At 58.3% G+C, this 27,367-nt stretch overlaps 2 protein-coding genes across 2 annotated transcripts in view; one reads left to right on the plus strand and one right to left on the minus strand.

Moving 5' to 3' along the window:
• Nucleotides 1–958: 958 nt before the first annotated feature.
• On the minus strand, nt 959–26,538 carry NBEAL2 (neurobeachin like 2). The gene is made up of 55 exons (XM_061474535.1): nt 26,399–26,538; nt 21,687–21,775; nt 21,320–21,484; nt 20,670–20,751; nt 20,429–20,550; nt 20,272–20,354; nt 19,171–19,256; nt 18,398–18,683; nt 18,220–18,326; nt 17,931–18,014; nt 17,753–17,836; nt 17,516–17,614; nt 16,389–16,960; nt 16,169–16,301; nt 15,949–16,068; nt 15,537–15,867; nt 15,361–15,443; nt 15,163–15,255; nt 14,530–14,701; nt 13,859–13,992; nt 13,603–13,762; nt 13,426–13,528; nt 12,731–12,884; nt 12,430–12,588; nt 12,195–12,354; nt 11,933–12,018; nt 10,961–11,629; nt 10,704–10,882; nt 10,470–10,629; nt 9,208–9,345; nt 8,821–9,126; nt 8,468–8,617; nt 7,384–7,541; nt 7,180–7,304; nt 6,864–6,984; nt 6,615–6,772; nt 6,262–6,395; nt 6,060–6,167; nt 5,550–5,645; nt 5,347–5,471; nt 5,124–5,264; nt 4,912–5,042; nt 4,708–4,817; nt 4,464–4,581; nt 4,295–4,392; nt 4,098–4,214; nt 3,920–4,009; nt 3,690–3,799; nt 3,425–3,597; nt 3,057–3,151; nt 2,812–2,928; nt 2,575–2,736; nt 2,347–2,495; nt 2,116–2,251; nt 959–1,471 (listed from the first exon to the last, which is right to left on the minus strand). Exons 1-55 carry the CDS (start codon nt 26,504–26,506, stop codon nt 1,367–1,369), a joined length of 8,334 nt encoding a protein of 2,777 aa, XP_061330519.1. The 5' UTR covers nt 26,507–26,538; the 3' UTR covers nt 959–1,366.
• A 173-nt stretch (nt 26,539–26,711) lies between these two features.
• The window catches only part of CCDC12 (coiled-coil domain containing 12), a 46,219-nt gene continuing 45,563 nt past the window's right edge, over nt 26,712–27,367 (plus strand). The window contains 1 exon segment of the mRNA XM_061474514.1: nt 26,712–27,062. Coding sequence (XP_061330498.1) covers nt 26,727–27,062 — 336 coding nt within the window. The 5' untranslated portion in view covers nt 26,712–26,726.

Consider the following 27,367-nt stretch of genomic DNA (forward strand, 5'->3'; position numbering starts at 1 on the left):
GCTCCGTGGGGACAGCGACCGGTTAGGGAGCCTCTGTGTGTGCGGGGGGTGATCGAGGAAGGGTGGCTGCGTATGCACAGGGCTGCTGAGAAACAACCCCCCTGTGCTTGTGACACGTGGGTGCGTGGCTGCTGAGAGCTCAGTCCTGCGAGATGGGGATGCACGGGGGTGCTGAGACACCCCTCGTGCTCATGACTTGCTGGTACGCGGCTGCTGAGAGCACCCTGTGCAGTGCACAGCTCCCGAGACATCCCACCCTTGTGCCATGTGGGTACATGGCAGCTGAGACCCCCCATGCTCATGACACGTGTGCTTATGGCGGCTGACGCAGGTGCTGAGACCTCCATGCTCACACCACATGGCTGCGTGGCTGCTGAGACCACCCCACACTTGTGACACATGGGTGCACAGCTGCTGAGGCCCCCTCCCCCTACACTCATCCACACGGGTGCCTGGCTGCTGGGACCCCCTGCACTCATGGGTACACGGCTGATGAGACAAAGCCCCCCTTTCCCCAGCTCTGCCATATGGATGCACGGCTGCTGAGAGCCACCACCACTCCTGACACATGGGTACACAGCTGATGAGACCCCCTACACCCATGATATAGGTACAGGGTTACTGGGACCCCTTACACTTGTCACACATGGGTACACGGCTGCTGAGCCCCATGGGCTCCTGCGCTCCCCTGCACTCATGACATGTGTGTCCCCCATGTCCCAGCCTGCCTGGGTCCTGCTGCCATGGGGCCCTGCTGGTCTCCAGCCTGGAGCACAGGCTGTGCTGGGATGGCCTCAGTATGTGGTGAAGGCAGAAAGGGCTTCAAAACACCCCAGGGTGGGACACACACACCAGAGAGTGGGATACATGGAAGAGGGGGTCACATGGGAACGTGGGATACCACAGAGGGGGTGTCACTCCCCCATCCGGCTCAGGGCGGACAGGGGCCTTGCACGCATTTATTTCCCATAGATATATTATTATTAATTTCTTTTTCTGTAAAAGGTCTAAAAATGGATAGAAAAGAAACCAACAAAACAACAAAAAAAGGGGGGAAGAGAGAACACACTGGCCGGCTCCTGGCCAGCGGAATGGTGGGGGGAACGTGGTACCCCCCTTCCCAGCGAGGGGTCCCCACCGCCGACTCCCCTCCCCCATCCTTCTGTAGGATGGAGGGACACGTCCCCCTAAAACTGGGGGGGCAATCCTGCGCCCCCCACCCCACCGGGAGCTGGATAAGGCCACGGGCGATGGGCTGAGCAGGCAGCCTGCGGGCAGTGCGGGGCTCACCGGCCCCCCGGCTCTGCGGGTGCAGGGGCACCCCTGTCTGCGTGCCAGGCGCCCTGGGCGGGTGTTGGGTGCCAGCCTAGGCCTTGCCCTCGGCAGGGTGGTACTCTGTCTCCCCGGCAGAGACCTGGGAGATGCGCCGCGTGGAGCGCCACAGCCGCCGGTGGAACTGGCCTGGTCGCACCTGGATGAGAGGGGATGAGCACCCACACCCTGTCCCCTTCCCCATCCCCATACCCTTTATCCATCCTCATTGCCTTCTCCATCCCCATCACCTCCCAAACCTCCATCCCGTTCTCCATCCTTATCCTTTTCTCCTTCCCCATCCTCTTCTCCATCACTGTCACCTCCCAAATGTCCAACCCCTTCTCCATCCCCATTTTTTCCATCCCTATCCTCATCCCCTTCTCCATCCTCTTCCAAATATCCATCGCTCCCACCCTTTCTCATCACACAGCCCCTTCAAACCCCCATCCTTTGCTTCACCCCCACTTATCCCCTTCCCCTTCCACATCCGCATTCTTATCCCCATCCCTTCTCCCATCACCCTTCCCATCTGCACCTGGGTCCCTTTCCCAACCCCATCGTCATCACTATCCACCACCGTCCCCTTCTCCACCTCCATCTCCATCCCCTTCCCTATAATCCACCTCTTTCTCCATTTCCTCCCTTTACCATATCTCCTCCTCCGTATCTCCCCACCCCACCCCTGTCCACTTCTGCTCTGGAGACCAAGGAGGACAAAGAGAGATCTCCAGCCCAGCAGCACCCAGGGGACACTGAGGTACAACCCTCCTAGTCCTATCACCACTGGGGGTCCACGCTCACCTCTGCGGGCTGCCCAGCCCCCACCACGATGAGCTTCCCATCCTCCAACCCCACCAAGATGTGACTCTTCTCCTTGGTGACGGACACGCTGTGGATGGGCACCCGCATGGGCACAGGGGCCACGGCTGCCCTCAGGCTGTGAGAAGACAAGTGATGGGATGGGACCCCTCGATCCCACCGGGCACCCTAAGGAGGTGGTTGGAGTGGGACAAGGTGGGCGGTAGCCTTCACCTCTGGAGGTCACGGATCTCCAGCCCGCACTGCATGGTCCCCAGCACCACAAAGTCCTCTGTCAGGCACATGGCTGTCACCTCCTCATCCAGCGGGACGGAGGAGAGGTGCTTCCCATTCACGGAGTAGAGGTGCAGCGCGAACCTGTCCTGAAAGACAGCGCAAAGTCGGGGGGAGCACACACGCTGATTGTGACGACAGGGAGGATGCAGTGACACTTGGCCATACCTTCAAGCAGGCTCGCTGACCCACAGCGGTCTGGGCCACCACCTGCCCTTCCGGCCCCACAGCCAAGTGGGAGAGGATGGCGGGTGGCGAGCTCTCGCCGGGGGGCCGCAAGGACCGGATGAAGAGACCCCGGCGGATGGTGTGGATGATGATGGTGCCATCCTAAGGGGACACAAGGTAATGATGATGGTGGCACTGCTCACCCTGCCACCCATGCTGCTGCCCACCCCAGCTCACCTTGGATCCTGACACTGCCATATCCAGCTCGGTGCTGATGGCCACGCATGTCACCTCGGCATCATGACCGTACAGGACCTGGACGGGTTTGGGAGCCAAGCCACTGGAAAACCCACCCTGGCATTGGGGACACGAGGGCCTCAGTGACCTGGTGGCAGTGCCACCACGAGCTCTGTGGCTGGAGCATGGGGTAGGGCTCCCTACCCCATCATGGCTGGAACATGAGGTAAGGATCAACACCCTACCTGCTGCAGGACCTGCCACACCATGCAGGTGGTGTCCCGGGACCCAGAAATGAGGTAGATGCCACAGAGGTCAAGTGCCAGGCAGGTAACAACATCTATGATACCCAGAGGGACACTGTGAGGTGCTCATCCCATCCCACCATGCTTGGCCCCCTGACCCCAGGGGATAGCATCAAGATGTATTTTGGGGGGTGGAGATGCTGCTAACCCTAATCCCATCCTGCGACTGAGACAGAGCCTGGACTGTCTGCAGAAGATGGGAGGCACTGGGAGATATCCCCTACCCTCTCACATGTCCTTGCCTTCCCCCATGGCACTACAAACCCATCAGGGCAACATCAGACCTTCACCACTGGAGGAGGACATACCTATGTGCCGCGTGATGTGCCCAACGACCTTCCCTTTGGCCAGCGAGGTGACACAGAGGCTGTTGTCCCAGTGTCCCCCACTGAAAAGCAGCTTCCCATCGGGAGACACAGCCAGTGTCCTGGAGCAGAGGTCTGCGCCAGGGGCGAAGGGGCCCTGCAGGAAGCGCTGGGTCCTGGTGGGGAAGGACATGGGACAGGGGCAGAGCAATGAGTGGGCTGGTGGCACCTCTGGGGACCCTCGCCGGGTACCAAGTGCCCAACTCACTTTGCATTGGAGACAGTGGGGTCTTTGGTGAAGCTGAAGTAGTTGGAGATGTTTTTGTCATAGGGTAACCAGTTATGGGTCCCCAGCAAGCCGTTGGCACTCACGGTGACCTAGGCAGAGATGGAGAGGGAGGTGACATAGCTCCCACCACTAGAGCCCTCCGGGGGTTTGGTCCCAGTCTCCCCCCAGGCTAGCAGCATGCACCCATGCCTCAGTTCCCCTGCACTCACCAGGACGTCAGGTGATCCCTGAGTGATGAAGGAGTGTGCCTGGTTCTTGGGGACCACAGCCTGCACCAGGGCCACCCCATCGCTGATGCCCTGCAGGGAGACAGCACCTGGTGGGTGCTCTCCTGGCCACACCCCCCCACCCCAGTCCTAGCCAGCCTTCCCCTAGGGCTGTCCTCACCTCCACAAAGAAGGACTTGAGCTGGTCCAGGTTCTCAAAGACATTGGGTGAGCGGGTGTCAAGACGGGCCAGGCTCCGGGCAGCACTCTCTGCTGAGAGCCGGGCAGGATGGGGCTCCTGGAGGGCCAAGGGTACCCATGAGAAGGGGGGTGGCCTCCCGAAAGGGGCTGGTGTTTTGGGGTGGGGGTATAAGCTACCTTGAGCAGCTGGCAGGGCGTCTGCCCAAAGTTGCTGATGATGCCCTCCAGAGCCTTCCTCTGTGTCTCGTCAGCGATGGCATCCAGGTCCACAGCCCCTGGGGATGGGGACAGTCATGCGGGGGACACCTTGCAGGTGCTCCCCCCATCTACTTGCCCCATGGCTCACCTTCATATGTGCAGTAGTAGAAGACGTTGAGGGCCTCCACTGCAGCCGGGCCTCGTTGCTTATACCCAAAAATGAGGTCGATCCATTCGTGGAGATGGGCTGAGACATACTCCGACTCCTGTCCAAGGATGGGCCACATCAGGATGGGCCGCATCAGGATGGGCCACAAATGCCCACCACCCCCTGCAGCGACTCCCCCAAGGATGGGAGCAGAGGACGGGCTGGGTGAGCTCCGCCACCTCACCAGGGCTTTGCGGTGCTGATGGATGAAGTCCTCACGGGAGCGTGCCCACCGGGGCAGCACCACATCGCCCACCTTCTCGTTGGAGAGCTGCAGGCAGCCCAGGTCGAAGCCTGCAGGCAGAGCAGGCAGGGGGTGAGGGATGCTTATCCCTGCAGCGCCCCCATGGGTGCTGTTCCCATGGTGGGGATGATGGGTGCCCCTCACCGTTCATGTTCTCCAGGAACTCTGGGAAGTAGAAGAACTCTGGGATGAGCTCCTTGACGTCCACAGGGTTCTCCATGCGGGCTTGCCATGCTGCTGGCACCGAGTGGAACTGACGGTCTGAGCAGTCAAACCTGGTAGCACAGGACAACTGGTTGGAGCCTGCTCATCCTCACTGATGTCCCCTCCCCGGGAGGCACCCGCTGGGCACCCACCTGCCACTCTGCAGCTGGATGTGGAGGGTGGTGAAAGGCTCGGTGCGGATCAGGTAGTGCATGACCCCTGCTGCGTTGGAGTAGTGCGTGCCGTAGTGGAACTTGTCCACCGTGCCTGTGGGGTCCTCAAAGCTCTCGTACCTGGGGGCGAGGTGGAAGGGGGTCCACCAGGAGCCAGCCAAACACTCCCTGCACCCCCATCCCTCATTTGTGGGGTACTCACTTTTCCTTCACCTCCTGGGCATGCCGCTCATTGGCCACTCCAATGGGCTTGGATAGGTCCCGGAACACTGCCGGGTTGGTGAGGTCAAGGGTCTCTGAGACGTAATCCCGCAGGATCCAGGGGAACTGCAGGGGGTGGGAGGTGGGTGAGGCTGGAGGGGGACATGGGATCACTGGGGGACAGTGGGGGGAGATGGGGCTCACCACAGGGTATTGGGAGAGGTCATTGTAGGTGCGCCCTGCGATTGTGTTCAGCTGCATGAGGTACTCGAAGTTGGAGATCTCCCTCAGGACCCATTTCTAGGGTGAAGCAAGGGTGTCCAAGATGGGTTGGCAGAGGCAGAAGATGGGGCAGACACTCCCACCCCATGGCTGTGCTGGTCCCATGGCCATCCCTAGTCCCAGACTGTCCCTGGTACTGTGGTCATCCCCATGCCATGACCATCTCTGGTCCACCATCACTGATCCCACAGCCACTCCTATTCCATGGCCATCCCTGGCTCCAAAGCCATTCCCACTCTGTGCCCATCTCTGGTCCTACAGCCATTCCCATTCTGTGGCAATGCCCAGTCCCATGACCATTCCCCATCCTATGGTCATCCCTAGCCTATGGCCATCTCTAGTCCCATGGCCATCCCTGGTCCATGGGCATCCCCCCCTTTGCCAAGAAGAAGGAGAGAGATGGGGTGGAGGTGGGCAAGGCAGGGCTGGTACCTGTGTGAGCCCTGAGGCTTTCAGCAGCTCCTGAGGCGACCGGCTGCCAAAGTAGATCTGGCTGGGGGGACGCAGGCCAAGGATGCAGGAGTACACCTTGTTCCTCACCTGTGCGGATGGAGGGGAGGACATGGAGTGCCTGGAGCCTGGGCAGTGCTGAGGCCCCAGGAGGGGTTTGGGGCAGCAGGAAGGTTGCCACCACCTTTTTTCTGAAGTTGAGGAAGTAGTTGGCCTGGTCAATGAAGAAGAGCTCCAGTGCGGAGCGGCGCAGGTTGTAGCGGCGCAGGTGGACCTCCCGGAGGTGGGACAAGGGGCGCTTGAAGTCATAGCCGATCCCTGCCGAGACGCGAACACAGAGCCCCATGGGTGCCACCATCCACCCAGACCCCCACTCCCGAGGCAGTGACTGGGGCCAGCATTGCCCTGGGAATGGGAGGAGCCCACCCCCCAAACAACCAGCACCCAGTGTGATGGGCTTCTGGGGTGATCGGATGGGTAAGGGGGGTCCTCACCCCGCCTTGCTGCAGGAACCACCCAGTTAGCACATGCTGTTACCTCCCTCCGTCTCCTCCTTCTCGCTGCTGCCGTCATAGAAGTAGATGTGCTGGGTTGTCACCTCCAGGCGCCCGGGTATGACAGCCACCGTCGTGATGAGCTCGCAGTCCTCTGAGACCACCAGCTTCTCCCGCTGGTTCTGCTCCTTGGGCTCAGCCCTGGGTGACACCCAGGGGGGTGAGGACACCCCACTGGTGACACTCCCAGTCTGGTTGAGCCAACACCATTGCAGGGAATGGGAACACTCACTGGCTGTCCAGGACGGGGAGGTCCTCCTCGGCCAGTTGGTCGTCCTCCAGCTCGCTCACCTTGGCCTCCTTGGCCATGGCAAGCGGGAGGGACTCAGCAGGGTTGTGGAGGTGGTCAGCTCCTGCAATGAGGAGGGGGTCAGGAGGCCCCCCTCACAGCTGGGGGACAAGTCCTGTGAAGGACCCCATCACACCCCCCAATCCCAACAGGGTCCATGACAGCTTCCAGCTCAACCCCACCATGTACAGCCAACGCTGGCACCCCCTTGCCTGTGGCATATGGGGACCCCTGGGTGCCCCACTCTCATCAGCCTCACCCAAGTTGTCCCGTAGGGCACTGGCCTCCAAGTGTTGGTCAAAATTCAGGTTGGGCACCAGTTTCAGCCTCATCCTGGAGTAGGTCTCAGCACTTGACAGCTTCCAGCGGACCTCCGGTGGGTTCCTGCAGGCAGGTGAAGGTGAGGCACCCTGGGGACGCCCAGCCATGGCACCCCTCTATGGGGACTCAGGTTGGGGCTCACCGGTCAGCCCAGGCGGAGCGGGGAGAGGTGAGGAGGCGACACAGGGACCGCCACTGCTTCAGCACGGTGCTGTGGTGGTTGTTGGCCTGCTTGAGCACGTTGGCATGTCGAATGTTTTCCACCTTGGAGCGCTTTGCCACTGGCTCCAGCACCAGCTCCTGCCAAGGGAGCAGGAGAGTGAAGTGACAGCAGAGCTGGGGCTTGGGGACATCCCCAAGGTAAGGAGCATGTCCATGGGGTGTTGTCCCCAAGGCAAGGAGGATATCCCCAGGATGATATACTTCGGGTAAAGAGCACACCCCTAGGATGATAGGCACATCCCTAGGATGATGGGCACATCTCTGGGATGATGTTCCTCGGATGAGAAGCACATCCCTATAAAAACGTCCCCAGGATGAGGAGCACTTCCTGAGGGCAGTGTCCCCAGGGTAGGGAACATGTCCCCGTGATGAAGAGCACATCCCCAGGATCAATGTTTCCAGGCTGACAAGCATGTCCCTGGGAAAGAATGTCTCTAGGATGACATCCCCAGACTGAGGAACACATCCCCAGGATGATGTCCCTGGGGTGAGGAGCATGTCCCCAGAACAATGTCCCTGGAATGAGGAGTGCATCCTGAGGACAACGTCCCCAGAGTGAGGAAGATCTCCCCATGATGACATCCCCAGGGTGAAAAGCACATCCCCAAAATGAATGTCCCTAGGGTGAGGAGCACATCCCTATGACCCCTGGGTGATGACCCTGGAGTAAGAAGCACACACCCAGGGTGAGTTGCACATGAAACAATGTCCCTGGGTTGACAAGCACGTCCCTGGGATGATACTCCCAGGATGAGGAGCATGTTCCAAGGACCATGTCCCCAGGGTGAGGAGGATGTCCCCAGGATGACATTCCTTGAGATGAGGAGCACAATCCCCAGGATTGTTTATTCAGGGAGAAGAGCATGTTGCTAGGATGACAACCCCAGAGCAAGGAGCACATCTCCTGGATGATATCTTCGGGGTAAGAAGCATGTCCCCAGAAGCACATGCCCCCAGAAGCACATTCCCAGGGTGATATCCCAGGGGAGAGGAACAGGCAATACCTGGAACATCTTGCCACTGGCTGCCTTCTCCTGTTCCCGTCGCTGCGAGCTGCTCATCATAGCATCATAGCAGGCATTCCAGAAATTGGACATGTGGTCGTGGCTCTTGGCAAAGGTGTCCATCTCAAACTGGGCCATGGTGGGCTGCACCTACCAATAGAACCGGGACAAGAGGTGAGGTGTTTGCAGGGCTGGGCACCCACCAACCATCCTCCAGGCTACAAGCATCCCTGCCCTGCAGGCTATCCCACTCTGGTGGTGACATGGGAACCCTGCCACAGCACAGACCCATCTCTAAGCCTGCGAGAGTATTCCTGCGATAGTGATGCCACCCCATGCCCCACGGGACCCACGTGCTTCTCGATGAAGCCTCTCCACTCCGGTGTGGTGCAGAAGAGCTGGAAGTCCTCATAGAAAGTGGGGCTGCCATTGGTGGGAGGCAGCGAGGGCAGGAAGAGCTGCAGCTGCAGGGTCTCATAGCACTGGTCCATCAGCGTACGGACGATGGGCACCAACCAGGAGAAGGTCTCTGACTTGGCCTCTAGTGAGCGCCGCAGTGGGGTCTCCAGCTTGCCCAGGAGGTAGCAAGCTTCATCCTTTCTGGGAGCCGAGGAGGTCTGCAGGAGGCTGTGCAGCTTCACATACGCCAGCGAGTGCAACTGGGGAGGACACGGCCATCAGATGGGGCCAGCTGCCCTGCATCAAGGGCTGGGGTCTCACCCCAGGACAGGGTGACCCACCTGGGGGTCTTGCAGCATGATGTAGCCCACGAGGATGCGTAGACCCGTCTGGGCCATCTCCTTGAGGTCAGAGGTGCCATTGGCCAGGTGGTACCAGACGCCCAGTTTGTCCAGCAGACTGCTCACCCCCTCGTAGATCTGGGGGGGCACAGTGAGACCCACACCCGGCCACGCACCCCCCACCTCTCTGGCTGGGTGGGTGCAAAGCCACCAGGTCTGTCCCCGTCATGGGGGGGGCTTTGCTTGACATGGGTTTGGGTTATGGGTAGGGGTCAGGATTAGAGCATAGGGGTAGGTTAGAATCCCGACTCAAGGGCCTAATGACAAATCAGTTCGGGTCTAGCATCAGGGTTACATATAGGGTTTTAGGGGTTTATGGTAAGGGTGGAGGGATAGGGTTAAAGGTTACGACTGGGGTTAGAGGTAGGGTGTAGGACTGGGATTAGGGTTGAAGTTTACAGCAAGGATGTAAGGTTAAGGTGTAGGTTAGGATTTAGGAGGTATGGTTAGATTTGTAAATTATAAATTCATCTTACAGTTTAGGGTATAGGATTAAGATTTTGGTTGCCTGTAAGAGTGTAGGGTTAGGGTTAAGGGTGGAGATTTGGGTTAAGGCTAGGGTATAGAATTGGGGTTAGGGCCAAGATTTACAGCAAGGATATAGTCTTAAGGTTTAGGATTTGGATTCAGGAGGTATAGTTATGAGGTAGGTTTAGGGTTATAGATTAGAACATAGGGCTAAGGTTTTGAGTTTACAGTAAGGATGTAGAGGTTAGGGTTTAAGATCAGGTTTAGGCTTTATAGCAATAGTGTAAGATGAGCATTTACAGCAAGGGCTAGGGTTAGATTTACAGGTTAAGAGTTAGGGATGGGGTTTAGGGTTAGAGTTTAGCACATAGGATTAGAGTATTGGATCTGGGTTTATGGTAAGGTTGAAGGAGTGGGGTTAAAGGTTAGAATTAGGGGTTAGGGCTAGGATATAGCATTGGGCTTCACAGTAAAGTTGCAGGGTTAGGGTTAAGGTTTAGAGTTAGTGTCAGGTTTATGGCAAGGGTGTAGGGCTAGGGCTAAGCTTTAGGGTTAGGGCTTGATTTACTGGTTATGGGTTAGGCTTGCGGTTTAGGATTATTTTCTAAGGTTAGGTTCAAGTGCTGCAGGTAGGGGCAGGGTTTAGGGTTAGGGCTAACATCAGCACTTAGGGGTTAGCATTAGGGTTCAGAGCTCGGGTTTGGGATAAGGAACCCCTGCTCGTGCCCATGCACCTTCTCGCTCCACAGGGCCTGGTTGTTGTGTCCCTCGGAGAACAAGAAGTCCTGGAGCAGCCTTAGCAGCTTGAGGGCATTGTGGGTGAGACCGGGCAGGGTGGCTGGCCCTGACTCCTTCAGATCTGTCAGTGCTGACTCCAGCATCATCTCCAGCAGGCTGCGGAAGAGCAGGCAGCTCTGTAGGGTGGTCCTCCCTCGGCACGCACCCATCCAGACCTGCACAGGACTCACCTGCGCTTGATCTCATCGGGAGGCCGCACCAGCTCGCACGCCGTCCCCAGCTTGGTGAGGACGGAGAAGACCTGCCCGCGCTCCCTCCATGCCACGTCATCCCAGCCCTCCACACCACGCCATGTCACCGAGAAGATGATGTTGGTCAAGAGGTTGCACAGCTCCTCCTCAGGTGTTTGCTGCCAACAGAGAGGAAGGGTGAGAGCTTCTGTTTCCAGCATAGTCCAGGGTGGTGGGCACGATGGTCTGGGGCTCACCTGGGGGTTGCTGGTGTTGGAAATGTTGTCACTGGGCAGCATGTCCTGGTAGCTGCTCTCATCCAGGACATTTGAGAGGCTGGAACTCTTGCGCGCTCGCATCCCTGGGAAGGGCTTGAAGCTCTCCAGGGGTGACGGTGTGCCAGGGCCGCTGGCAGGGGTCTGAGTGCCACTCTCAGCTGTGGCGATGGAGCTGGTGCTGGCCAGGTCGAGCCCCAGGTCAAATGGTGAGGTGGAGAAAGGCGAGAGCGGGTGGTAGACACCATCAAAGGGAGGACCATCACCAGGATTGGAGGATGAGCGGCTAGTCCGGTCGGAGGAGTCAAAAGACCTGAAGTTGTAGGAGTGGAAGGACTTAGTGCGGCCACTTGGGGAGATGGAGTGGTCAGAGAAGCCCTCAGAGAGCTCCTGGTCTGAGGCCTCATAGCCCAGAGGCAGGAAAACATCCAGCTCCTGCAGCTCAGCTGGTGGTGGGCTTGCCCCATCCTTGCCAGAAGGGTCTGAGAGGCGGAGGAGCTCCAGGCAGCCCCCATTGCTCCCATTGCTCAGGCTGTGCTGGCGGGACTCGTAGGACTCCTTGACATAGAGCTTGGTGAGTGTGTCCTGCCAGCCAGCCATCCTCGCCAGCTGCTTCACCATGTCCTGCTGCGCATAGATCAAGTGGAAGAGCTGCAAGAGAAAGAAAAGGGGGAGACCTGATGTTGTTGCCCCAGCTCCTGCTTGCCTCTTGGGGGTTGGCTCCTCCAAGGGACAGGATGCTTGGTCATGAGCACCTCAGATCCTCCATAACTATCACGGGGTGCTGAGGCTGCACCATCTCCATGCTGATACGTCCAGGTGCTGGCAACTCTGTGCATGAGGCGTTACCACCATCCCCATGGCCCCTGAGTTTGGGCATGGCTGAGTGCCCAGGAAACTCAGCCCCAGGATGACAACCCAGCCACAGCCCCTTGCGCTCCTTGCCCTGCTCACCTTGCGGCAGATGTCGAGCCGGACGGTCAACTCAGCCCGGTGGGACAGGTAAACCACAGCCACTAGGTCCTTGTAGTTGGGAGGGTCTATGGACAAGGAGAGAGAGCACAGTGGTGCGACACCTCCTTCTGTCCCCAGAAGCACCAAAGGTCCCCAGTCCCAACAGTAGCTGAGCCTCTTGGGAAGCCACCATGATGACCCCATGGCATGTGTTTGGGATGGGTAGTCAGGGCTAGCCTGGTTTTAGTAGGGCACATAGTACCTGCCCCGAGGACCTGCTCCGAGAGGCAGCGGAAGAGCAGCATGGAGCCAGGGATGTCACTGAGGCAGGCGATGAGGCCATGGTACCCGATGTCCTTCAGCTTCAGGCGGCTTTTGCTGCGCTCAGGGACCTTCTCGTACTTCAGCATCTTGTAGAGGACCTGGTGAGACGGAGAAATGTGGCCACTGTACCACTGGCCACTGAGCAAGAGGTTGGCACTGGGGACCTTCCTTACCTTGAAAACCCTCTCTCGCACTTCATCAGAGAATTTCTTCTGCACTAGCAGTGAGAAGAGGACCTCCACATGGCCTGGCTCAAAGAGGAAGGCAAAGAGCTGCTCCTGGGCAGGTGAGCCCTTCAACAGGCTGTGGATTACCTCCAGTGCCCCGCAGACCTGCAGGACATGGGGCTGATTGTCCACCGCTCTCCATGCACCCCACTGGGACCTCAGCAGCTTCTCCCCACCTGCTGCGAAGTGTTGGGCCAGCTCACAGCACACGGAGGTGTTTAGGGACCAGGGTGGCTTGGTGCTGTACCTGCTGCTCATCCTGAGCCCCGGCCACATAGCTCAGCAAGCTCTGCATCTCCTCCCCAGAGAAGCTTCTGCAGAAGAAATCTTTCACCAGGCTGAAGAGGGATGTTTGCACTGTCTTGATGTCATCGGTGGCTGTGGTCTTCTCCCTGGAGGTGCTGATGGATGGACATACATGGGCATCACCTCTGGGGATGTACGCAACTGCCCCTTGTCACCCACTGCCAGCATGATCTCAAATCCCATCATGAAGTCCAAGATGCTTTGTGACAGCCCACTGTGGACATCCCTTCTAACCAATCCTGCCCACTGGGAAATGTCCACCCCACACATTTGGGTCTCTGTGGGATGTGAGCACCCTCACTACTACTGGTGCGCAGAAACACATTGGGCCAGATAAGAAAAGGGCGTCAGCCTGCTGCAGGAGCCACCATGCTGCTCTCCATTGCTGCTGGAGAGATGCTGGGGGTGGATTTTGGGGCTGGATGAGCCCTGAAATCTCTGAGTGGAGCCTTGGCATGGGGCATGGCCATGGGGAGTGGAGGGTCCTGCACCCACCACCATGCTCCCACACTGAGAAAGGTGCTTGCATGGGGAATATTACCCCAAAAATGGTGTCTACCCCCAGCTATAGCTCCAAGGGGTGAAGCCCACCACCACAACAGCATATGGAGGTCCTGACTACAAGTGGCAGCTCACCCATAGTATGTTCGGATGGAGTCAAGGATGTACTGCACCCCATACTTCTTGCGGATGCGCTGCTTGTAGTCCTTGACAACACTGGCCAGATACTGGATGTGACCTGCAGGGGGAAGCTGTGAGTAGCCATGGAGGCCCGTTGGGATGGAGAACACCCCAAGCACAACCGGTTCCCACCTAAGCGGACGGCGAAGTCGCTGTTGCTCCAGATGCGGAAGTCGAAGAGGAGATGCTGGTAGAGGAGGTGCAGCAGGAGCCCGCTGCCCTCGGAGGCCACCTGCTCCATGAGAATCTGTGAGGCCATCAGTGTGCTCATGTCCAGCAGTGGGCTGGAGACCTGCCATGGGTGAGAGGTGAGGCTTGCAGCCCCGGCATCCCCTTTGGGGAATGGTACTGGGGACAACGGGATGGAGCCCTCAGTAGCCCACCACACCTTCTGCAGCAGTGCCCCGATGATGGCCGGCCCGTGGCACTGCACCAGGCTCTCCTGGTTCACGGGGTGGTTCTGGATGAAGTTTTTCACCAGCAGCAGGAACGCGGCCACAGTGTTCCTCTCCAGCCTGCTCTCTGCAAGGCACAGGGCAGAGCCCCACCAGTAGCTGTGAGCCCTGTGCCCACGCAAACACCATTCTACAGCGCTGCCTGTATCTGCCTGCGAAGAGCATCCTGGAGACCCCCACCATTAATGTTTCTCTGCAAAATTTTCAGCCTGTTCTCTCTTTTCCCCCACATTTATGCAAGTGGAGACCTCTATTGTTCTGAGCTTGGAAATAAGCTCGGGGTACTGGGAGAGAGCACATTTCACCTATGCAGAAGGCTCTGGCATGAACCCAGTTCTACAGACATCAGAGACTCTACGCAAAGGCAAACTGGAGGTAAGGAGGGTGAAGTCACCCTCATCTTCCCAGAACTGCTCGTTTATGACTAATTGGGGCATAGCAACATTAAAAGATGTCAACACTTTCTCCATTACCCATCATTCTTGGTTGCCTCTAGCAAGACCTAAGACACCAGCTTAGTCCAGGCAGCACTTACTTAACAGCAGGGTTACCTCCAGCCACCTGAGCAAGACGGTTCCTGCTCCACATCCCCCAAGGTCCTCACCTGAGGACTTGCCCAGTGGGATAAGCATGCCCTGGGCATTCCTGGAGGACGTCAGCTCTGGCCCCACCAGGTCACTGGTCTCCTGCTCATCCTCTGGCTCTTCCCTCTTGGACACCACTTGCTCGAGCAGGGGCAGCAGCACACCCATCCCACCGACACAGTTGACCACGTCCTGCCAGAGGGAGGTGAGAGGCTTTGCTGGGTGCTGTGCGGTGATGGCAGCGTAGAACAGGAGGTTACATGTGCAGCTGGGGTCCATCCTGCCTGCTCACAGGCTCAGCCCAAGCCGAGGAGAGCCAGGCCCTGTGGCTACCAAAGATCATGGTGTGCCCAGACCCATCCTACAGCACAAACCTGAAACAGGTCCCCAAAAAGCACCTGCTCCCTGGCACCACCAATGGTGCCCAGCCTGAGGGTCTATGGGGCAGGCAGATCCTTAGGGGACCTATGGTCATGCAGGTCCTTGGTGGACTCAATACCATGTGGCAGAGTCCCTGTAGAGTCCAGGGGAACCACTATGGCTAGCCAAGACCCTGCGGAGGTCCTGCCCTGGCCTTCTACCTGAGAAGGGACCCAATTGCCTCCATGCCATAGGGTTGATGAGCCAGGATGTGCCACCCTTACCCAACATACCTTGACGTCCCAGTTGACCACCTTGTGCCCTGTCAGCCTTCCATCCAGGACATGGCTTGGAGAGAGGTCCAGGCAGATGTTGTTCCTGCAGGCCTAGAAGAGAGCACCATAAGAGCATCCTCATGCTCCTGGAGATGTCACTTATGGCTAAGGGTGTGCCTACACTGTCCCCATCACCAAAGGGGTTGCTCTCCTCACCTGTGGGGTGTAGTACAGCAAGAGCTTGCTGCTGAGCTCCGCCAAGTCACCTTCCAGTGTAAATGGTGATGTGACGTTTGGTCCTGAGGGAAGAGGATTGGGATGAGCTGGGGCATGGTGGAGAAAACCCTGCTGGGCACCAGCACCACACTTCCCCCAGTCACATCCTGACATACCTGTGCAGAAGAGTGTCTTGACCTGGGCTTGCTGCAGAGCCTCACAGAAGATAGCCACGGAGCCGAGGTGACCCTCCAGGGAGGTGGGGCTGCCCCACTCAGTGTCCTGGCTCCCGGCTGCTGTGGTGGCCACCACCCCCTCAGTGGGAGGCTGAGTAGGGGTCCAAGCATGGGGTCCCAGTGCGGCGGGGACAGACTGGGAGCGGCCGAGTGCAGGGTGCTGGGGGAAGACCAGCTCCGGCCCATGGGAAGCTGGTGGGTGGTTTGCGGTGGTGGCAGTGGTGGTGGTGGTCCGGTGTCCCGCAGAGCCAATGCAGCAGGAGGTGAAGGACTGGAAGGGAGATGAGCTGTGCTCAAACCCCAGCTCCATGCCATGGGGAGCGGTCTGTCGGGGTGTTGTGGGGTCTCCTACCTCATGGAGGGAAGGAAAGCGGAGCTGTGCTGTTTTCCGCAGGTGCCCATCGGCATAGATGCTGACAATGTTCTGGCCAAAGGGCCGGCGTCCAGCAACGTGGACAATGTCAACGCAGTGCTGGGTGGACAAGGAGGGGCATCAGGCATCCTGGGGTCCTTGTTGCCCCATTAATGGGGATGGGGATGAAGACAGTGACAGGGATTGGGGTGATGCTCACCCAAGCCGAGTCATTGAAGGCGAATTCTGGCAATGCCACTGTCATGTAGTCTTTCTTGGTGCAGACAGCCACCACCAACACGCCGCCGGCGGTGAAGAATGCCTCAAAGCCTGTCCCGCCAGCTGTGAAGAAGCTGGTAGGGAAGGAACATGGTGAGGATGGTGGTGCTGCCCCTCCTCGTCCTCACCTTAGTTTCCCTGGTCCCTCCATTGAGCATCACCTGTAGAGCTGCCTCCTCTTTGGCCTCACGGGTGGCTCGGGCTCCTCCTCACTCAGGCACAACCAGGCGTGGAAGGCGAAGGCACTGCCAGGCCACTTCTGGATGGTAGGCACCATGATCCCCGCCATGCCGGGTGTCAGGTCGAAGCACTGCAGTGCCCGGGGAGGTCCCTCGACCCGTGCCATCCCTGAGAGCGCCCGGATGACGGGCTCCACGTAGGGATGTGGTCCTTGACCTGGCTCACGCCGCAGCAGGCGCAGCAGCTGCCGCAGCTCTCCAGGGCGAATGGAGAGGCTGCCCAATGCCCGCAGCAGCTCCAGCAAGTTTTCAGAGCAGGCAGTGGGCAGCGCTGGCTCGGTGGCCAGGGCAGCCAGCAGGGAGCCCACCATGCCCGCCTTGACACAGGTGAGGCGACTGGGCAGGGAGGCTTCGCAGAGCCGCCGCAGCCAGCCCGACAGGAAGATCTGCAGCTCCCGGCACACCAGAGCCGGCAGCCAGGCCAGCAGGATGAGCAGCGGCTGCTCGTTGCGGATGGGGCGCACAGGGAAGGAGCTGTGGTCGCCCTCCACTGCCTGCCAAAACACAAGAGTCGGTTGGTACAGCCACCTCCACCTTGTGGAGAGGGATGGATCCTCCCCCTGGCTGCTCTGGGCTGGCAGCAGAGACCTGGTGCATCAAGCCCCTTGGGGACTCCTGTGCATCAAATGTATCAGAGACCCTCATGCATCAAAAGTCTTGGAGAACCCCTTTCATCAAGCATCTTGGAGAGACTCATGGGTCAGGAGTTTTGGAGACCCATGCACCAAGGGTCTTGGAGACTGTCATGCATCAGAGACCACTGTGCATCAAGCACTTTGGAACCCCCCATGAATCAAGCACTTTGGAGACCTTGCACATCCAGCAGTACCGGAGCAAGCAGCAGTACAACAGAAAGGGCTCAAAAGTACACTAAAGTGAGCATAACTTCAAGCTAAAGATGGCCCCAAGACCCTTCAGGAGGAAGCTCATTGGAAACTAGCAGGGTAGAGAGGACTGGAGGGCAAGGAATGGGGCTGTTGGGGGCCAAGATCTGCCACAAACCACGAGCGCTGAGGGCTTTGTTCAGCGTGAAGAAGTGGGATACTCACCATGTTGAGGAGCTCCTGAAGCAGGTGTTGGGTGGGCTGACCTTGGCTCCTCAATACCTCGTAGAGGTGGGCATAGCCGATGCGCTCCTTGAACACCTCCTGCAAGCACACAGGCACGTAGGACCCCTTGCTGAACCCCACCACAGGCTGCTTTCACCCCAGCCCACCTAACAAAGTGAAAATGCCCAAACCCATCCGCTTTTGGGGTGTCCTCCCTGCCTCTGGTCCGCTGCCCACCTTGGCCGAGGGAGAGTTGCTCATGATGGCGGTGAGCACCCCAACAGCATGGACCGCGATGGCATCGGAGTTGCCGTTGGAGACCTACAGGGACAAGGGGGTGGTGAGTCTGCTGAGCCATGGGATTGACGGGACACCATACCTGGAGGTTTGGTTATGGGGTGGCCTCACATGATACCTGCTGGAGCCCATTCCTGTCTGGTGGCTGTGTGGGGACCTTGTCCTGGGTTTCATTTGCCGCTCGTGAGCTGCCGAGGTAGAGCTGTGGGACACGAAGTGGGTGTCAGCTCCAGGAACAGCACCCGGTAAGGGGTGGGGCAAAGAGGGAAGGGGGTTATAGAGGGTCCCCACCCCACGGTTGCCACTGCAGCACAGTCACCCTGTCCCAGCATCGTTTAGAAGCAAGAAGGGTGAGGATGGAGATGAGCATTCCCAATCCTAGTGTCACCAAGTGGGAACGCTGGTACCTTGCTGTTTTGGAGGAGCCGAATGATGTGCTCGAAGCAGTTGTTGCTGAGAAAGACAGCCTGGAGGACTGGTCGGTCCTCACAGTGCAGCATGGCCGGGATGGCATCTACAGTGAAGTTAGGATGGCTCAGCACCCATCCCATGTCCCCGTCCCCATCCCCATCCCCAGCCACCTACCCAGCATGAGCACGCGGAGAGCGATGAGGCCACCGGCTGCCTCCGGCGCCAAGGAAGCGACAGGCAGGTCTGAATTGAGCACCCTGAAGTAACCATCCAGGAGGACACGCAAGGGCACAGGGCCGGCGCCAGGACTGCTGCCATGCAGCACGTGGACCACGGCCACCACGCTGCGTAACGCCAGCTCCAGCAACCCGGGGACGGGGGGGGGTCCCCCACCTCCCCGCTGCAGCACCCCCAGCAGTACCTCCACCGCCGACGGCGTGATGGCCCGCAGCGCGTTGGGCTGTCGGGATGATGGGGGGAGAGGGGCTTTTATGGTGCCTATTGCAATATAAACCCCCTTTTTAAAGCTATTAATGCTCATCTCAACATCTCCAGCGCTGCAGGCTTTACCCATCTCACTGCACCCTGCTCCTGGGTGCGTGCAAATGAATTTAAAGTGACTTTCGGAGCTATTAATTAAATCCTGATTTTTAAGTACTGGGTTAATTACAACCTATTTCTGCTCAAATTTATTCAGACAAGAAGTTCTCATCTGCCACCCCATCGGTGATGAACCAGCAGCTTCAACTCAAACCCCACTTTCATTTATTTGCTTTAAAGGTAAACCCACTGAATTTAGGGCTGGGATTTTGAATAATGGTTTTTAAAGGCTTTTGAAAATGAAGCGGTTTAATCCCAGTGTTTATCTTGCTTAGAATAAATAAAACTTTGGGGCTTATCACTTGGATGATTATCCCAAGTCCTCCCCATCTGCTTCCCAGTGCTACCTTGGATCCGGAGAGGATGGCCCCCAAAAGATGGATAAGCCGGAGCTGGAGTGTTTCAGGGAGCTGCTCTCCAACTTGGAAACTCTCTGCGAGGATGAGAAGGGAAATATTTACTTCAGAGAGTAAGCAGCCAAAAATCCCCCAAAATAGGGAAAAAAATCCCTTTTCTATCCAAATCCACCCCAAAAGTCAGCCCATGTGAGTGCTGGACGCTGTTGATGAGGATGCTCAAGTGTTCTGCAGCTCTGGTCGCACCAGGGAAGGTTATTTTGTCCTAATAAATATGAGGGGTTTTGTTCAAAAACAGGGTTCAGTTTGGGGATTTCCAGGCAGTTGGGTGTCTTGGGAGTTTTAGGTGTTTTTCTGCAATGCCTTTGCCCCAGGCGGTTTTTTTTAGGGGGGGCTTCCCCAGGAAAAAGTCCCTTTTGCATTAATTTTTGCAGTCTCCCCAGGTTGTTGAGGACTTAACCCCTGCTTCAGGATCCTATATATGCCTCCTGGGATTCTGGGGTGCAGGTATAGGCTCCTATATTTGCCCTTCAATGGTGGAATCATAGAATGGTTAAGGTTGGAAAAGACCTTAAGATCACCCAGGTCTAACCCAATCATATAATGGTCCTGGGGTCAGATATAGGCTCCTGAATCACATCCTGATCCTGGGGCAAATATAGGATCCTATACTTGACCTTCCCTACAAGCACATACAGGGTCCCAGAGCAGGTATAGGATTCTATATTTGTCCTTGAATCAATACTGATCCAGGGGCATGTATAAGATGTTGGATCCTACGTTTGCAGGGACAGGTAGAGGACGTCCTGGGGCAAGTATAAGCTCCCATATTTGCACGGACAGGTATAGAATAATCAGGGTCAGGTATAGAATCCTCTATTTGCCCTTGAATCACATACCTACCTCTGAATATTATATGCCCCCATGGACCCTATATGTGCTCCTGGATCCCATTCCATGCACGGTATGCCCCTGGATGCTCTGTACACCCATGGATCCCAACACTGACCCTCTATGTGCCTCCAGATCCCATTGCTGGAGCATGCAAGCCCAGCTGCAGTGGGTGATAGTGGGGGTAGGACCCCCTTTTACCTTGGAAGAAGGTGCCAAACTCAGGGGGCAAAGGGGCCGGGGCAAACTTGTATTTACTCTTCTCCTTCGCACTGATGATTTCCCTGGAAAGAGAGGTGTGAGGTGTGGGGGAAAAATGAGGGGGATTTTGGGGTGGAGGGGGGGCATCCCCACTCACCCTCTCAGCTGCCGCCTCCAAGTCTGGTAGGGGTCGAAGAAGCACTCGCAGAGATGCAGGGCATAGAGCATCCCGTTCTCCAGCTGCATCCTGCTCTGCTCATCCTCCTGGATAGTCTTCAGCTGCCAGAAAAACAGAGCAGAATTAAACCTTCCCCCCAGAAACCCCTCCTCTGTCTGAGTCCCCCCCAGAACTAGGGCAGGGGTTCTCCCTGTGTCGTTCTCCTGTCTCCCTGTGTCACCTTGATTGCACAGACCCGCAGCAGCTTCAGCACCTCTGGGATGAAACCAGGAGTTTTGTCCGCTTGGATGTTTTCCAGGTTCCTGCAAAAGGTCGGGGGGTAGGAGGTGGGATTTAACACATTAAGAGGTTCACGCATTGGGGTCACCTTATGTCAGCTGGACAGAGGCGGCAGAGCCAAGGAGAGCGGGATGCACTTTGGGAGGGGGATAAATACTATGTTTTGGGGTGATGGGAGGTACTTCAGATGGGGAGTGATACACTTAGGTGTGGATGATGCTCTTTATGTGGGTGGGAATGATGCTCTTTTTGGGGGGGATGCTACATTCTGGGGGGAGTATGCAGTTTGGAGCAGGATGCTACACTTCAGTGGGGGGGTGGTGTGTTTTGCAAGGATGCTGATGCATATCCAGGAAGGCACTGTAGTGGTCCATGGCAGTCTAGGACCAGAGTGACACCAGATCGATCCCTTCAGGAAAGACTTGGGGCAGCCCAGACCCCAGAGATACGGGGCTCCCCTCCATGTCCCCCCAGCACCTGGGGCTCATCCTACAGTGCTGGAGGACTGAAACCAGGAATATCTGTGTGTGCGGTGGGGACAGAGGCAAGCCGGTTCCCCACCAGGGGTGTCGATGGAGGGGTGTCACCCACCTGCAGATGATGATGAAGAACTTGAGGAGGAGCAGCGCCTGCCCCAGGCTGGCCCCGGCACCCTCCTCCCGTGGGACCTGGGCCACGCACTGCCCCAGCCGCTGGCTCAGCACCTGCAGCACCTCCCGCGGCAGCACTGGGATCTCTGACACCGACTCCTCTGGCCTGTGACAGGGACAACCCAGGGTGGCAGGATGTGACCCCACAGCCCCCTCCACCATCAACCCCTCCAGAAGCCTCAGACCGGATGGCTGAAAACCACTGGGAGCGGACGAGCTGCCGCCACGGCAACCCCCAATTTAGCTGTGGATGTCACCTCCTCCCCCCCATCGCAGGGTGTCACCCAAGGGTGCTGGGGTGGTCTCACCTCCGCGGCTCCAGCGACGGCAGGGCAATGATCTTCTCGAAGTTCATGACAAACACTTCCAGCCACTGCTGCAGGTATGAGAGGTCCTTCTGCAAGGGTGGGGAGCCACTGGCCAATCAGATCCCACAGTGACCACCGCCACCGGAGGTATCAGCCAATCAGCAGCTAGAGTGGTCAAGCCCCAACTTGGTCATTTCAGCCAATGGGCAATCAGAAAAGTACAACCTGTAGAGCTGCTGACCAATCAGCACTCAAAGCAGTACAACCTGTGGACTTGCTGACCAATCGGCACAACCTGTTAAGCTCCTGATCAATCAATACAAAGACCACCTGCCCCATAGACAACAACTGGCCAATCAGCAGTATGAACCGCTGGCCTTTAAAGACCACTGCTAGCCAATGACCTGCACAGAACACCTCATCCCTGGGACCTGCCGACCAATCAGCACTCAGAACACCTGCCCCTACAGACAGCTGCCAGCCAATCAGGTGGCAGAGCCAGGCACAGGCAGCCAGCACTGCCTGACACAACAACAGCCAGCCCGGTGGTTGTGCAATGGCCTGATTCACCCCGGCTGTCACCGCACCCCGGGGCCGGGCACCTCCCACACAGTGCCCACGGGGGTCACCCATGGCCCTGAGCACCCCAGTGCAGCACCCTGGGATCAACCATAGCTCTGAGCACCCCAATGCAGCCCCTTGGGGGTCACCCAAAGCCCTCAGCACTGCATTGTAGACCCTTGGGGTCACCCATGTGCGCCAACACAGCACCTTAGAGTCACCCATTGCCCAGAGCACCGCAGTATAGCCTCTCGTGGTGACCCAGGTTCCAGAGAACCCCAACACAGCCCCTTGGGGCCACCCATGTCCCTGAGCACCTCAGTAAAGAACTTTGGGGTGACCCATGCAGCCCAGTGCAGCCCCTTGGGGTCATCCATGTCCCCAAGCACCCCCATGGAGCACCTTGGGGTGACCCACGTCCCCATGCACCCCCATGCAGCACCCTCAGCTGTCCTCAGCCCAGGCAGGGACTGTCCCTGCCTGGGGACATCCTGGTCCCCACAGAGACTTGCCTCCCCATCCCCAACTCCCCCATGACATGGGGAGCCCCATCACTCCTTCAGGTACTGTCGGCACCTCCGCAACGTGGGGGTCCCCAAGGAGACCTCATGATCCCCTCAGCAGCATCCCCCCACAACCCAGCTCCCCCACTGTCTCATTCGTTCAACCCTATGTCACCCATTTCCTCCCAGACTCCCCCATTTACCACTGGGTACCGCTCAGCTGCAAGCACCTAGTGGGGTGAGCCGGGTGTGGGGTGTCCCCCCACCTACCCCCCAACCAGACCCTGTTACCTGGCCACCATGGCCATCCATGATCCTGGGTGAGCTGCGTCGGTGCAGCCGCACCAGGACGGGGGATGCAGCTATTCTACACGTTCCCCCCTCCCTTTCTCACCACCGCCTCGCTTTGCTCTTGTGCAAAGCACCCAAAAACACAACAAACCCCACAGGATCAGGAAATGCCAAGTCACCCGCCGCCCCAACGGCGCTTCCTCCCACCGCGGCTGGCTGCCTGGCACTTGTTTGGGGTACCAACAGTTGCCCCCAACCCCATGCACCCAACAGCAGCACTGGGATATGCCAGGGATGCAGCCAAGGACATGGTAGTGACCATAGTGCACACGGGATGATGGGTACCACTGCTGGAGCTGGCATATGGCATGGGCACGAAGCTCCATCCCGGTGGGTCGCAAACACCATGGATAACCAGATCGTGCAAAAACCACAAGCCAAATCCTGCCTGTGTCCCCCCCACTCCCATCAGTGCAACCAAAGCTGGGCTGTCCTGACTTTGCCAGTTCTCAGCATCCCTCCTCCCCAGTATCCCCCCCTTTCACCCATCTGGAGCCAGCATCCTATCCCATCTCGGCGCAGTGCTCACCAGGACCCTGCCAGTGGCTGCCTCCGCTGCCAGTGCCTGTCCCAGCCGGTTGCCGGCTGGCAGAGCCTGTTGGGTGGCTTCTAGGCTCGGCTGGCGCGGTGCTGCCTGGGAATGTCATGCCGGCACCTCCATCCCTTGCCAGCACTGCTGCCGGCAGCTCCGGACTCCTGCCCAGTAGTGACAGTGGCAAAGCCAACAGGTTGTCATCTCCCTGCCATCAAGTCCCATGGGGGGGCATCGGGTGTCCTGGTGGTGGGACCCCCTGGGGTTCCTGCCATCCCCTTTGGATGGTGTAGGACAACACAGCCAGCACCATCCTTGCTGTGGCACGGCCACCTCACACGACATCCCTGGGGATACCCCTGTCCCCTGCCAGCAGCGGTGGAGCAGTGACATGAGCTCTGCCCTATTTTAAAGCCATGAGAGATAACAGCCGCACTCCCAGTGTACAGCCCTTCTCTGATCCCACCAGCTGGGGAGGGCTGCGATGATGGGGAACGCTGCCCTTGAGGTGACACTCAGACCAGTGTCATCACCAGCTGTATTCAAACCTCAAAATAAACCCAGCAGTGAGACAGGGAGAGGTTGATGTGGGACAGGGACACGGCCCAGCAGCCTTGTCCTCACCTGGTGCTTGGGGACATCACCATGGGGAAGGCCAGGGCAGCTTTGCACAGGACCTGGCTGGGGAGGTGACACCGAGGTCTCATCTCAGCCTTGGTTCCTCTTGTGTGGCTCTGACTGTGCACACCCTGACAATGCGGCATGCTTGCTATGCAAGGGTGTCCCCATAAGGCCATGCACACCCCAATGGTGTGGCACATGTCCCTGTATGACCATGTGCGCCCAAGAGCATGCCACGTATGTTCATGCACACCCTGACAGCATGACACATGTCCCCACAGGACCATGCACACCCAGCAGTGTGCCATGTGTCCCCTGTACAACCATGCACACTCTGATGGTGTGGCATGTCTCCTCATGCGACCATGCACACCCAAACAGCATGGCACGTGCCCCTGTATAATCACACACACTCTGACAGCATGATGTGTCCCCTGTACAACCATGCAGATTGCGATGGCATGGCAAGCATCCCCATATGACCATGCACACCTGATGGCATGGCACGAGTCCCTGTATGACCACACAGCCCCCAACAGTGCAGCACCCATCCCTGTGCAAGTGCGAACACCCAACAGTGTGGCATGTGTCCCTGTATGATCACAGGCACCGAAGGATATGTCACTCATCCCTGTACAAGCATGCACATCTGAAGGCACGTCCCTATACAACCATGCACACACCAACAGTGCAGCATCTGTCCCTGGGCAAGTGTGAACACCCCAAAAGCATGTCCCATACCCCCATACCACCACACACCCCTGAAGGCATAGCACATATCCCCCATGTACATCCATGTCCCTGTATGACCATGGTCAGACAAGGACATACCACCCACCCCTACACAACCCCTCACACCCAAACAGCACAACAACTGAACCTGGGTGAGCATGAACATGCCAATGGCATGGCATCTGCCCACATGTAACCACGTACACACACCCTGACAGTGTGGCATGGCACATGTCTGTCCCTGCACCATCACATGCACCTGAGAGTGTGGTTGGTGCCTGTCCCTTGGCGAGTGTGAACACTCCAAAGTGGCACGTGCCCCTTGTACAAGCCCCCCAGGGGTCCTGGGGGGACATGGTAGTGCCAGGGGAGGAGATGGACACAACCACTGTCCCTGTCCCCAGGTGGGACCAGGGTCCCCATCCCTCTTGGAAGCCCCCTGCCATGTGCTGGGAACACGGCAGGGTTCTGGGGAAGAAATAATACCCTTCACCCCAATCTCCCTGAGATGGACACCCCAGCCCATGGCATAGGAGCTGGGGGAGACGCAGGGGGCTGTGTGATCCTTTCCTCCAGGTTCCCCCCCAAGTACCCTTCCCCAAACCTGGACGCACGGATACTTAAGGAGAAAACAAAGCATAAGGGGCTTTGGAGGTGGATACAGAGGGTCCCCCACGCTGCCGGTCAGAACCCCCCATTCTCCAGGACCCCTGCCTGTGGGACCTGCCCCAGCAGAGAGAAATAGGATGGGGAGGACAGGACAGAGCAGGCGGTGGTGCCGAGGGGCTCCCCCCTGTACAGGGAACCCCCCTTTCCCCCCTGCTGCTGCTCCAATGTCACCGCGGCCGCACCTGCTGCTGGGCAAGGGTGCGGGGACCCGGAAGGGGAAAGGACCCCCCCAAACCCACCCGGCCGGGTGTAAGGGGATGTGTGGACCCCCCAAATCCCCCCGTGATTGATGGGATGCGGTGGCGGAGTCCCGGATCTCGGAACTCGGGGTACGGGGTGTGCCACGGGAGGGTGTCACTCCGGGATATGGCAACGGGGATCCGGGGGGGGGGGGGGGACGGGGGGGGGACGGACACGCGGTCGCGGCCCTAAGGATGCGGCAGTCGGGTGCAGGATGGAGGTTACAGTGACCCCCAAATGGGGAGAATGGGGTGGGGGGATCACGGGATGCCGCAGTGGGGGGTACGGAGGGAACGTGGTGCCCCCCCAAGTCAGGGGTGATACAGGGAGGAGGTGCCGGCAGGGGGGGTGTAGACGGGGTTTAGCTTTCCCCTTTCCCCTATGGAAGGGGAATGCAGGCAGCGGGGTGATGGGGGTTAAAAGAGGTGCTGCCCCCCCACCCCCCCCTCCGAGGTGGGGAGAAGAACTGGGGTGTGCCTGGGGTCCTCCGGTGCCGACCTCACCTTTGCGAAGTAGAGCATCCAAAGCTCGTAGAGCCGCTCCCGGGAAGCCATGCCGGGCCGGCACGGCTCGGTACGGCACGGCACGGGCAGCTCCGCCCCCCCCACCATCGACGGGCCCTCCCCCAGGTACGGGGGGGCGGTGACAAGGCCCCCCTCAGGTACCTGATGCTGGGAGGGTTACCCTTTCCCACCCCTCCTTTTACCTTCTCCCTCCCGAAGGTAAAAGGGGGGACGGGAAATGTAAAATACCCCCTTCCAATAATCATGCCCTCCAATCAACCCAATTGAGCCTTGCGCGCCCTAGGAGAGAGGGGGAATAAGCGTAGCAATGTCACAAGAGGATGATTTGGGACTATTTTGCCTTTTATTTGTTAAATCCCATTTATTTTTAATGCTTTTATGTGACACTCCCCCCGTTGCGCCCCACAGCCGAGGCTCGGCGATCGACGCGCTCTGCGCTCGGTAGGTTGGATGCGCTCGGCGCTCGATGGGCGCATGCGCGCTGCTGGTTGTACGGAGCATAAGGTGAAGGGGAAAGATGGCGGCGCCCGGCGGTGGTGTGGAGGCGGAGGAGGATGCGGCGGACCTGGTCTTCGGGAGGCTGGAGGAGGAAGCGCGGCGGCGGCAGGAGAGGCTGCGGGCTCTGAGGCAGCGCACGCTGCAGGTCGGTGAGGGGGTGGCGGTGAGTGGTTTGTGGGGTGGGAGGTGGAGGGGTGTGAAGGTCTGAAGTGGGCCTGTGTGTGTGTGTGTGTGTGTGTGTGTGTGTGTGTGTGTGTGTGTGTGTGTGTGTGTGTGTGTGTGTGTGTGGTCTGAGGTGCGCTTGGTGGTTTGAGGGAGGGGGAGAAGGGATGTGGGGTTCAGAGGATCTCCAGTGGGTCTGTAGTTGTTTGTGATGTGGGGGGCGGAGGGTGTGGAGACTAAGTTTAGAGGAGTGAGGAAGATTGGGCAGGGACAGGAGCATCTGAGGGT

This window comes from Pezoporus flaviventris, unplaced genomic scaffold, assembly GCF_033815535.1.
Source record: "Pezoporus flaviventris isolate CSIRO_AGI_PZ_B2104156 unplaced genomic scaffold, CSIRO_AGI_Pfla_v1 ptg000079l, whole genome shotgun sequence".
Taxonomy (NCBI): domain Eukaryota; kingdom Metazoa; phylum Chordata; class Aves; order Psittaciformes; family Psittacidae; genus Pezoporus; species Pezoporus flaviventris.